Genomic DNA, 13,243 nt, shown 5'->3' with positions numbered 1-13,243 from the left:
AAGGGTACATTTTGAAAGTACATTTGCATGTATTTTGAAAATAAAATGCTATTATTAAAAAAAAGTACAAGCCATAAGACTATATGGGGCTTTATCGTTTTTATATAGTCTTCTGACTTTTTAAAATTTCTCAGTACTCTGAATATATGAATGTCTGTTGATTGAATTAATGTTTCTTCTGTAGTATGCAATTAAAACATCTTTAAAGGTCACTATCCAAACTTATTCTATCTTCTTGTAGTGTTTAATAAATACTATAGTGCTTCATATAAAATGGATATATACTTACTGTGTATCTAATTTATATTTTAATGTACTTAACATCTACTGGTCATCCTGCCATCTGGGGGAGGGGGTGGGGGGTAAGAGGTGAAAAAATGGAACAAGAGGTTTGGCAATTGTTAATGCTGTAAAGTTACCCATGCATATATCCTGTAAATAAAAGGCTATTAAATTAAAAAAATAATAATAAAATAAAATAAAATGGGTATATAGTAAACCAACTGACCTGTTTACAAAATAAAAAGTTTTGGGTCAATATTAACCTAAAACTTTGGATATGAGGCATCTCAAAGTCTGAGCTGATTAATTCATTTGGTAATTCAATAATTCATTTATCAAGCGTCTATTAAATCTGTACTATGTGGCCAGAAACTGTAAACTGAGTGGATGCCCATCAATTGGAGAATGGCTGAATAAATTGTGGTGTATGAATAGTATGGAATATTATTGTTCGGTAAGAAATGACCAACAGGATGATTTCAGAAAGGCCTGGAGAGACGTACACGAACTGATGCTGAGTGAAATGAGCAGGACCAGGAGATCATTATATACTTCAACAACAATACTATATGATGATCAATTCTGATGGACCTGGCCATCTTCAGCAATGAGATGAACCAAATCAGTTCCAATGGAGCAGTAATGAATTGAACCAGCTACATCCAGTGAAAGAACTCTGGGAGATGACTAAGAACCATTACATTGAATTCCCAATCCTTGTATTTTTGCCTGACTGCATTTTTGATTTCCTTCACAGGCTAATTGTACTATATTTCAGAATCCGATTCTTTTTGTACAGCAAAATAACGGTTTGGACATGTATACTTATTTTGAATTTAATTTATACTTTAATATATTTAACATATATTGGTCATCCTGCGATCTGGGGGGGAGGGGGTAGAGGGAAGGAAGGGAACAAAAGGTTTAGCAATTGTTAATGCTGTAAAATTGCCCATGGCTATAACTTGTAAATAAAAAGCTATTAAAAATTTTTTTAAATACCCAGAAAAAAAATAATAAATCTAGGGGGAAAAAAAAGCTGTACTATGTGTCAGGCACATGGTACTAATAAGGTTAAGTTTAAAAGTATAATACTATTACTTCTCTGCTTTGTAAAGAATGTATTAACAAATAACCACAAGCTAGGGTACAATTTTCATAACAATGAATGTAAGTTTACAGTTAAATAAAATAATTCTGATTTGCCTACGATCAAATATAGCAAGTTTTTGTCTTTACCATGATGGTAGATCAGTTAATTAACATGTAATTAAATGCCTACTATGTACCAGGAACTATGCTAAGTGCTGAAAATAAAAAAAAAGTAAAACAACAACAAAAACAGTTCTGCTTTCAAGGAGCTCAGTCTAATGGAAAAGAAAATATGCAAGCAACTATATACACAAATTAGATATTTCCACATAACAAAGTGGAAATTATCAACAGAGAGAAGGCACTAGTATAAAGAAGAATTAGGAAAGATTTCTTGTAAATGAGATTTTTCCTGGGACTTGAAGAAGTCAGGGAGGCCAGGAAACAGAGAGGAAAAAAAAAGAATATTCTAGGTACTAATCATTTAAGTGGTGGCAGTGAATAGAGTCTAGGAAAACTAAGCTTCCTGAGTTCAAATTTGGCCTTAGACATTTACTAAGTGTGGGTGTGACCCTAGGCAAATCACTTAATCTTGTTTGCCTTAGTTTCCTCATCTGTAAAATGAGCTGGAGAAAAAAAGTGGCAAAAACACTCCAATATCTTTGTCAAGAAAACCTTCAATGGAGTCATGAAGAATCAGATACAACATACAACATTCCATGTCCTGAGAGATAGCTAGTCTAGGCAAATGCCTGGATTTGGGATTGAGAGTCTTATATGGGGAAGACCAAGGAGACCAATGCCACTGGATTGCTGAATACTTGAAGATGAAGTTTAGGTAAACAGTGGAAGTGTGAAGGAAGAAATGTATGAAAAGCTTTGAATGCTGAACAAAGAATTTTATATTTGATCCTGGAGGTGACAGGAAAACTTAAATTCACTAAATAATGAAATGGGAGAGGGGACAACATGATCAGATCTCTCCTTTAAGAGGATCACTTAGAGGATGAAATGGGATGGACAGGAAGATGAACCAGCATGCTACTGCAATAGTCCAAGTGAGAGGGGACAAGGATCATGCTGGTGGCACACACAGTGGAAAAAGGGGTGGTGCTGTACAGTGTGTGCTAGAACATCACAAAGATAGGATCAACAAGACATGACAACAAACTGGATATAAGAAGGTTAGACGAGGAGTCCCAGATGACACAAAGATTGTAAGCCTAGGTAATGGGATAACTGATAAATGATGCTCCCCTTAACAGTTATGGGATAAGTTCAAAAGAGAAGAGGGTTTTGAGAGTTCAGTGAACGATTTGGCTTATATTAAGTTTAAGATTTAATAGGTAACTGGGAGATACGAAATAAGTAAACTCGAGAATCATCATAGATAGGTAGGAAAATAATAAATGTAAAGGAATATCAAAGAAATTTGGATAAAAGAAAATATCAAGCAAAAGTATCAAGATGATTGATAGAAGCAAAGTGCCAAAGAGATCAAGAAGGATCAGGACTGAGAAAAGGCTTTAAATTTAGCAATTAAGAAATCACTAGTAACCTTGGAGAAGTTTCATCTGATGATGAGGTTTTTTTCAGTAAAATATGAGACAAAGTTCTTAGCTGAGAACATGAAGGTAGGGAACTATGGGAAAACTGAAAAAGTTCAAAAAAGCTGATGTGGTAAATAGAAAAGTGAGTAAGGCAGAGTAAGGAGGTGTAAAAAGATTAACATAAATAGTGGACCAAGTCAACAAGGTTTCATTTTCTCCAATTTTGTTCAGCAGCATGTGGGTAGAATCAAAGGTAGTAGATGAAGGAAGTGAACCAGGACTGAGGCAGGACAAGACTAGAGATAAATTAAAGGGGCAAAAGACTTAGAGGAGGTTAATTCTGAAGAACAATATGGAACTATGTCCAAAGGGCTATCAAATTGTGCATACCCTTTGATCTAGCAATGTCTCTGTTGTGCATCCCAAAAAGATTATAAAAAAGGGAAAAGGACCCACATATACAAAAATGTTTGTAGCAGCCCTTTTTGTAATGGCAAGGAATTGTCATCCAAACTGAGTGGATGCCCATCAGTTGGAGAATGGCTGAATAAGTTAGGGTACATGAATGTTATGGAATATTACTGTTCTGTAAGAATAAATGAGCAGAATGATTTCAGAAAGGCCTAAAGAGATTTATATGAACTGATGATGAGTGAAGTGTATAGAACCAAGAGAATATTATATACAGCCACAATAAAATTATGCAACAATCAATTCTGATGGATGCAGCTCTTGTCAACAATGAAGTGATTCAGGTCAATTCCAATAGACTTGTGATGAAGAGAGCTACCTGTATCTACAAAGAGGACTGTGAATATAGATCACAACATAGTATTTTCACTGTTTTTGTTGTTTGCCTGCTTTTTGTTTTCCTTTTCATTTTCTTTCCTTTTTGAGCTGATTTTTCTTGTGCAGCATAATTGTGGAAATATGTATAGAAGAATTCCACATGTTTAACATATATCATATTATCTATTCTCTACGGGGGAAAAGGGGCAGAAAGAAAAAATTTGGAACAAGGGCAGTTTTCAGTTGAAAACTATCTATGCATATATTTTGAAAATAAAAACCTACTATTTAAAAAAAAGAAAAAAGAGGAGGTTAGTGTCAAGTTCAATTGCTTCAACATGGAGAGAAAATGAGAAAGAAGAGAATATAGCTAGAAGTGGAGTAATAGCCTGGCAAAGAACTAATGGTGAGGATATTTCAAATCAGGAGAGGTTGAATGATAATAGACTGTGATCAGATAAAGACATTTTATAGTTGTATTTTTGTGAACAGTGGCAAGATTTATGAATATGATCATCCTGGTGCATAACTGAAGTGAAGAGCAGGAGTAGATCACAGGGAATGAGTATGTTGAAAAACTGGAAGGTTGCAGAATCAAGGAGTATCAATATGCATGAGGCAGCTCTCACACAGGCTAACATTTATTAGGCACTTATCATATAGCATTACATATTTTAGCTATCTGTGTTGGTATCTAATATCCATGAAGACAAATACCATCTTATAATTCTTAAGTTTGCATCTATTCCAGTTCTACCACTGTTTGAACACAATGGACACTTAATGTCTGTTGAATGTATGCAATTAAAAAAAACTCAAAAAAACTGTTCCCCTGTTTAAAGTTGACATCATAAGATCCAAACTTAGACACAACAATGCAACAAAACTCTATAGTCAAATGGAACTGTCAATTATTATTGCTATCATGAATTATATAATTATTTATTATGTATTTTGCATTTTTATGAATTTTTATGAATTATGTAATTATTAAATCTTTTATGTCAAAAGAAAGTACAGCAATAATTATTTTATTATCAAGTGCACTATTTCTCAATAAATAATTGGTCAAAGGATATAAACAGTTCTCAAAAAAAAAAAGAAAAATACTACAAATTGCTAACAAGAGAAATACAAAGCAAAACTTCTCTGAGGTTTTATCCCATACCCTGCAAATTTGCAAAGATGACAAAAGATGAAAATACTCAATGTTAAGGAGTTATGAGAAGACAGGCATACTAATGTATTGTTGGTGGAGTTGCAAATCAATACAACCCATTTTGGAAAGCAATTTGGAATTATGCAAATAAAGTGGCTAAAATGTCCACATCCTTTAACTCAGAAATTCCATTACTAAGCTTATACCATAAAGAAGCTGCTGATAGGAAGAAAGTATTCAGATATGTCAAAATATTTCTACCAGCATTGTCCATCAATTGAGAAATGACTAAACAAACCATAGAACATAGAATGGTTCTGTGAAATAAGAAATAACAAAAGTGACAAATACAGAGAAATATGGAAAAATTTATATGAACTGATGCAGTTTAGTAAGGAGTCAAAAAAAAAAAAAAAAGAAAAAGCCAAACCTAATACACAATGACTACAAGAATGCAAATGGAAAGAACCACCACACATACCAAAAATCAAAAGTGAATGCAAAATTATAAAGAAAAAATAATAAAAAAAAATTTGCGCTCAATAGAAGAGATATGATAAGAAACTTCTATCTCACCTCTTTGCAGAGATGGGAGGTGTATAAGGGTTGTACACTGAACATATTTTTCAGACTTTTGGATGCATTGAAAAGTTATCCTGATTTTTTTTCTCTTCATTTTTCTGTCTTAAAAAAAAGTGCTATTTATAATATGAGAGATTTTCTTGGAGGGGAAGAGTGATACTGGGAACAATATGGGGAGAAACTACAGTGATATTTTTAAAATACATCAATAAAAACTTATTTAAAAAATAATCATATTAAGAGCAATGCTATGAAATCAAAATTTTCATATGAACTGAACTTAAAATGTACCTTCAATAACGCATGACAGAAACTAAACTCAGAGGACTAACTAAAGCTAAAGATTAGTGTTTTGGAATCAAATAGCCAGTTCTTAGTTCATAACAAGCAACTGATAAGATATCAAATTGTTTTTAAACATCTTTTTTTCAGAAAATGAAAAGAAATGTAATGATTTTTTTGTTGTTTGTGTCTTTATAGGACTTTGAGGGGAAAAATTTTTTTCTTAAAAACTCTACATATGAAATTTGTGAAGCCTACAAATATCTGTGGCCTAGAAGGGATTTTTTTTTGTCAAAAGATGCCTCTCTGGGAGGGAAATTGAAGTGACCTAAAAATAAAATATTTATAAAAATATATTTAAAGTAAAAAATTGTCACTAACTATCCAAGAAGTATTTGGGGAAGAGGGGTATATAAGACAGAAGAAACAAAACATTAGAGAGTTTGAATAATTTGCCTAAAATCATACTTAGTGGTTGAGCCAGAGCTAGGACATAAGAATAAATAAATAATTCTTATCATTATATTAATTCAAAAGTATCAATACAACTAGAAAAACTCCAAAAGTACAAAGCCTAATTGGAAAGTGGGAAGAGACCTCAGGGAAATAGAGGAAGAGGATAGTAAAACAAAAACTCAAGCATTTGAGAAACTCAACAATTTTCACATTTAATGGAATTGGGAGAGTTTAGCTTGAAGAAAACCAGACTTATGACAAACAGGATAGTTGTCTTCAAGTATTTATTTGAAGGGCTATCATGTGAAAAGAAAATTCAACTTGTTCTACTTTGTCCCAGAGAGAAGAACTAGAAACAATGTGAAATAGTTGTAGAAAGGAATATTTAGGAGAGATGAAAAGAAAAAATTCCCAACAATTAAAGCTATCCAAAAGTAAAATGACCAATTCACTAAAGGTCTTTAAGCAAATCTACAAGATCACTTGTCAAGGATGTAATATGTTTTTATTTGGGTACATCCTAGATTAGACATTATCATCCAACTGAGATTTTGTCATCGAGTTCAAACAAAGTAAGAAGCATTCACATAAATGGAGAAAATTTACACATCATAACCAGTCTTTCCACATGTTAAGATGTTTTTTCAAAAACATTAATAATAGCTAGCATTTTATATAGTGCTGTAAGATTTGCAAAGTGCTTTACAAATACCACTAAATTTTTATCCTCCCAATAATTTTGGAAGTGTTTTGGTTATCCCCATTTTAGAGTATACTGAAGCAGAAAAATTAAATGACATGCTCAGGGTCACATAGCTAATACCTGAGGCAGAATATGAATTCATCTCTTCCTGACTCCATTCTATCCACTGAACCAATTTTACATTATAAGAAAAAAATGGCCCAAATGAGCTTGAATCACTCAGCCTAAGCCTTCTTCAAAGGTTTAAACAAATTGTCACAAATTTTCAAAGATGATGTACTCTCCTCCAGCTTTAAAAAAAAATGATAACCCTGACCTATCACATATGTTTCAAGTTACTTTTTCTCATCTTGATTATGGAGGGGTCCAAGGCCTTGAACAGAACAGGCTTTCAACGAACATTTTTGGAATTGAAAACCTAGACTCATACTAAGTTTTTCATATTTCTGCCCATTTTTTCAGCAAGAGTTTTTCTCCGTGTAAAACTTCTATAGAAACTTAACCTACAACACTGACCTCATTAATATGCTCAGCTACTAACTAGTTCAGACATTTCAAAGTAGAAAATGATGTTCCAAACTATTTTTTCTAATAAAAAAATTAAAATTACAAGAAAAAGATTTTTTTCCCAAAGTTCTTGAGCTACTTAAAGTCATATCTGTTACTCAATGAATAAGTATACATTACTTCTTTATTCAGTCCTACATTATTTCCTTACTCAGTCCTGCATCCCAATTCACAATTTCACTGTACCTAACTGTCCATTATTTGCTTGGAAACAAAAATTCCATCATATGCTGCTACTATTAAGTCTGGAAGAGTAATAATTAGTTCCAAATATTAGAACAAGAACTATAACAAGCATTTCTTGATTGAGGAATCATTACTCTTTACATTATGTTAATTCAAAAATATCAACATAGCTAAAAAAAAAATTTCATAAGCACAAAGATTAATGATGGAGGAGTTAATAAGAAAAACTCAAGTGTAAAAATCAGCAATTTTCATATTTACTGGAATTAGGAATGTCTATCTTGGAGAAGACTCATGAGAGACAGAATAGTTGTCTCAATATAGGCAGGAAAGAGAATAAGATGTCTGAAGTGAACAAATTCATCCCAAAGACACTCTCCTGCCATATATATGCTGCCAATATAATTCCAAGTGTCCAGTTCTTTCATTGCTTTAGAAGCTGGAACACCGATAAAGAGCTCTTCGCTTTTCCAATGTGACACACAACCAATAAAAGTTCATGGAAGTCCTTACTATTGCAATTGCAGTGACAGGTAATAAAAGTTGCACAAGATAATAGTATCTACTGCCTGCTCTCTGCTCTATGAGGATTTTCTTCCTATCCACCCCCCAGCTACCAACTCTGCTCAGCAGTTTCTCCTTTGTCCTCAGCTAGCTGTCTATTTCACTTTGGCCTCCAAGAGTCTCTGATGATCTATGCTCATTTTAGATTAAGCAAGTCTTTCTCCTGAAGAGTTTTCAAACTATGCTTGTCTCTGCCTTTGTTTCTTGGAATCAAGTGACAGGTGTCAGTTGGGACCTACAATGGAGAGTGGTGGCAAGCAGAATAGGTAAACCGCACCTGAGAAGTTCTGGAGAGAGGCTCCCTTTTTACATACCTTCAATTCAGTTAAGATAGAAGATAGTGTGCTTTTAAAGTACATCATATAGCTAATCCCTTAACAAAAGATGATTTAAAATATATTTTCTACCTGAACTGCAAAAGACACAAGTTTGGTTTGAATTCAGTTCATTTTTCTCTAAATTACATCAAAATATGAAAATGCTCCAATAAACAGAAACAAAGTAGCCTGTCCCAAGAGAATTTCCATCTTATATGTCAACATTACACATGCAACAATAATTACTAAAAGAAATTAAACACCTGTTACTTATCTTTTCCTCTTCCAAAGAAGCCTTAGGATAGTTAGGTATCATAAAAAGGAAATCACATCTTGTAAATTACTGCAGAGACTACTCCTTACCAGATTTTTTCTCCACTTAACTGGGAGGAAGAGGAAAATGAACTGTAGTCAACAGTGAGTTTTTTCAGAGTGTGATAGGATTTCAGACAACAGTGCTTGAGAAACAAAAACTCCACTGAAACCAATCCTTAGTTCCTTTCCTCAAAACCACAATAGCAGGATTCTAACAGTTTCCCAACATTTGTAACCAGGCTTGTAACTGTCTCATAAATGAGAATCAGAGACAAAGAAAATGAAAATATGATCCTCTCTGAAGCTTTTGGACACCGTAAGACTAGAAGTCGAGATGTTTCAACTTACACCAGTCATCCAGAGAATGGAAAACTATTTTGCCTTTTAAGGAGACTTCAGGAATAACTTAAAGGTAGGGATGAATGACGTTTGTACGTTCAATGAAACTGTTTGAGGGTTGCCATTTTTTCATTCATTCCATAGGTGTTGAGCGAACATAGAAACCGGTGTCAGCTGCTTGTACAAGGCAGCCCTTCTCGGTCCCAGGTTGGGGATGGCCAATCACATGCTATCTTTTTCTTTTCCTCCCAATGCCCCATTCGCGTGTTGGACGTCCACTTTCCCACTCCGAGGCCCTACTGCGGCAAGCCCTGTCTTCTTCCTTATTTCAACTTAGATTTAATTAGCAAGGATAACTCTTCGGCGGCAGACTGACAACTCCCGCATCCAGATGGCCCGGAGAGCGCTCCGGAAAAGGGCGCGAGACCGTGAAGTCGGGGCAGGAGAGCTACCCCAAGAACCCCACCTCCTGGCACCCCGAAAGGGGCTCAACTCAGGACTCGCCCCGATAGCCTTCCCCAGACCCGAGAGTAGAAAAGCAACCAATCAAAAGCTCGGGGCGTTGGGGGGGGCGGGCGGGGTTCGGGGGGGGCCGGGAAGGAACACACTTTGGAGCAGCGTCCTGCACACAACAGGCACTTTATAAATGCACACTACACGGATCGGAGGTTGGGAACCTGGAGAAGCCCTGAATTGTACAATGAGGGACAGCGGCCCGGGTGACAACCACCCCCCCCCACACACACACACACCCGATTTCGGAAGGGCCTTGAATAAGGGGGCCGGGGTGAGGAAGGCGCCCCGCGACGGGGGCGGAGGCCGGCCGGAGCCCCGCGGGAGGAAGGCGGCGGCCAGACCTCAGCCGACGTGGCTGTTCTACTGGGGGCGTGGGGATAGCCCCTGACCTCGGGCCTCTCAGCCAGGCTCGCGGGACTGGGCTCACCTCATCCTCCTTGTGGTTCCGGATGCCGCGGACTAGATCTTGCAGGTTCTTGTCGAACATGCGATCGATGCTGCCCTTCACCATCTTCAGCGCCATCGCGGCGGCAGCGGAGGCAGCCGGAGCCGGACCAGGGCTGGGGCTGCCGGGGCGGAGGGAGCGAGCTGACTAGCGGGGGTCGCCGGGCCGGGCCTGCCGCCAGGGGCGTTCCGAAGTGCGGGAGGGAGGAAGGGCAGGGGGCCGGGCCAGAGGCCGTCACATCCCAGGAGCAGGCAGCCCGGGGCGGCGGCGGCGGAGGAGGAGGAACCGGCGCCGGCTTGCTGCCTGCTTGTTTCTTCCCTCAGTGCTCCCGCTCCAGTCTGATTGCAAATGGCGGACAAAATGGCGGCGCGGTCAGCTGACAGTTCTCGCCACTCCCTCCTCCTCCCTTCTCTTCTCGTAGGCCCCGCCCTCTTGTCCTGGCTCCGCCTCTCTCCAAGACTGGCCCCGCCTGGTTCCCAAGGACGCCGAATCCGGCTTCCCCCACCCCTAGCTGCCGCGCGCCACGTTTCCTTAGCGACCCCTGGGCCGCCCAATCAGAACGTCCTTGGCTCCTCCTCTTTGCCCTGAGAGCCTTTCCCTCTCACCCTCTGACAAGCTCAGGCCCCGCCTTGGATTCTCCTCCACGGGCCCCGCCCCATTGTTTTTAATCCCACCCACTAAGGCTCTAAAACTTGTCTCATTGGTCACTTAGAAGTATGGTCACTCCTCTTTCGGCCTCCTTTCCCCTCCACCACCTTGGACCCACCCCTCCCTGAGTGACAGCTGAGGGGGCAAGTGTGAAAAAGGCTGGAAGCCTTGACACGCGTACCTTGGAACACTAAGCTTCTAGAGGCCCAGTTGGCTGCCTGGCTGCCCATTAGCCTGGCAGGAGCCATCTGGACGACCGATGCTTTCATTGTCTTTGCATCATTCATTCACTCATTCATTAAATTCACTTGTAATGAGGTCTCCGAAAAGCAACGTTTAGAAGAGAGCCCAGTTAGGGAATTTATGGAGCTCACAGACTCAGTGAAGAAGAATAAGAGCGTTTATTCCTAATATTGCAGGAGCAGCACATAAGAGTGACCTAGACCACGTGCTATCTGGAATGGGACACGTAGATGGCCCAGTGGATAAAGCCCTCTCCACTGTGGGAAAGGTGCGAGTTCATTAGCTGTGTCATTCTGGGCAAATCACTTAACCTCTGTCTGAGTTTCCTCTTCTGCAAAGTGATCTTAATAAGAGTATCTATCTCCCAGAGTTGTGAGGATCAAATGGAACAATATTTGCAAAGGGGGGAGGAGAGAAGATAGTCTAATTGGCATGACAAGGAAAAGAAGGGACTTTTAAGAAGAGTTTTAAAGGATATTTAACCTATATCAAATTGCTTACGGTCTTGGGGAGGGGAGAGATAAGAGAGGAAGAGAGAAAAATTTATAACACAAAATTTCACCAAAATGAGTATTGAAAAGTATCTTTACATGTATTAGGAAAAGTAAAATACTATTGAAAAAAAACTTAAAATGGGCAGGAATTGAAGAGATACTAGACGGCTTAAGCTGGTAGAAATTTGCTCCCACTTGAGGGTTTAGACAGACAGATGAACAGATAGATAGATATGGATAAATTGATTGATTTTGCCTTTCCCTATATTCCCAGCTCTTAGCACAGTGCTTGACACATAGTAGGCACTTAATAAATGCTGGTGGACAAGCTGACTATATCATTGTAAATTCCTTCCACTAAATTAATCAACAATCATTTATTAAGTGTCTATGTGCCAGATACTTTGCTAGTCATTAGGGTTCAGGGAGAGGAGGGTGGAGAGAAGTACTTAAGATAAGATGTTAACTTTTGTTTTCTTTCTGAGGTAATTGGGGTTAAGTGATTGCCCAGGGTCACACAATTAGGATGTTAAAAGGTCAAATTTGAATTCAAGTCCTACTGATTTCAGGGCTGGTGCTCTTTCCACCACCATCTAGCTCCCCCCTAATTAACATATAATTTTCAAGCTGGAACTAGAGGGCATACCTGGGAGAACCTAAACCACTCAAATTTGCATTCCCTAGGACCATTGGTCTTCATCTTCTCCCAGGATATTTTCTACCTTAAGGGCATCCTACAAGGTACCTCCTACCAACTTCTCATTTCCCCATCTACTCCATCTCCCCATCTTCTTCTGAGAAATGGATTAAAATCAACACTATGTTCTCTATAAATAATAATAGCTAGTATTTATATAGTCTTGAGTTTGCAAAGTGCTTTACATACATTATCTAATTTAAGGTACAATTATTATCCCTATTTTTATAGATTAAAAAAAAAATCCAGTTTCAAACCTTCAGATTACACAGCTAACATCTGACTCCAGTCCAGCACTATCCATTGCAGTACCTCACCACCTCTAGAAAAGGCATGTCTTTTCTACTTAAAGAAACTAAGATGTCAGAAGCACCTAGGTGGCACCAGCCCTGAAGTCAGGAGGACCTGAGTTCAAATTTGACTTCAGACACTAAGCACATCCTAGCTATGTGAACCTGGGTAAATCACTTAAATCCAATTGCCTCATACTACTGGGCTTATATCCCAAAGAGATTATAAAGAAGGGAAAGGGACCTGTATGTGCACGAATGTTTGTGGCAGCCCTTTTTGTAGTGGCTAGAAACTGGAAACTGAATGGATGTCCATCAGTTGGAGAATGGCTGAATAAATTGTGGTATATGAATATTATGGAATATTACTGTTCTGTAAGAAATGACCAACAGGATGATTTCAGAAAGGCCTGGAGAGACTTACACGAACTGATGCTGAGTGAAATGAGCAGGACCAAGAGATCATTATATACTTCAACAACAATTATAGATGACCAGTTCTGATGGACTCAACAAAAGGATCAACCAAATCATTTCCAATGGAGCAGTAATGAACTGAACTAGCTATGCCCAGTGAAAGAACTCTGGGAGATGACTAAAAACCATTACATCGAATTCCCAATTCCTATATTTATGCACACCTGCATTTTTGATTTCAAAGTAATTGTAAATATTTCAGAGTTCGATTTTTTGACAGCAAAATAATGTTTTGGTCGGGTATACTTAT

General features: G+C 38.0%; 1 protein-coding gene across 2 annotated transcripts in view; it reads right to left on the bottom strand.

Annotated features, from left to right (window-relative positions):
- Positions 1-10,527, bottom strand: part of AP3D1 (adaptor related protein complex 3 subunit delta 1) — a 145,989-nt gene extending 135,462 nt beyond the window's left edge. The window contains exon 1 of one of the 2 annotated variants that reach the window (XM_031948117.1): positions 10,127-10,527. In XM_031948117.1, the coding sequence (XP_031803977.1) occupies positions 10,127-10,222 (96 nt within the window). In that variant the 5' untranslated portion in view covers positions 10,223-10,527. The remainder of the gene's footprint in view (positions 1-10,126) is intronic. The other variant, XM_031948118.1, reaches the window with a different exon arrangement.
- Between the last annotated feature and the right edge of the window lie 2,716 nt (positions 10,528-13,243).

The sequence above is a fragment of the Sarcophilus harrisii genome, chromosome 1 (assembly GCF_902635505.1).
Source record: "Sarcophilus harrisii chromosome 1, mSarHar1.11, whole genome shotgun sequence".
In the NCBI taxonomy this organism is placed as follows: Eukaryota; Metazoa; Chordata; class Mammalia; order Dasyuromorphia; family Dasyuridae; genus Sarcophilus; species Sarcophilus harrisii.
This window is presented reverse-complemented; position numbering and strand designations above follow the sequence as displayed.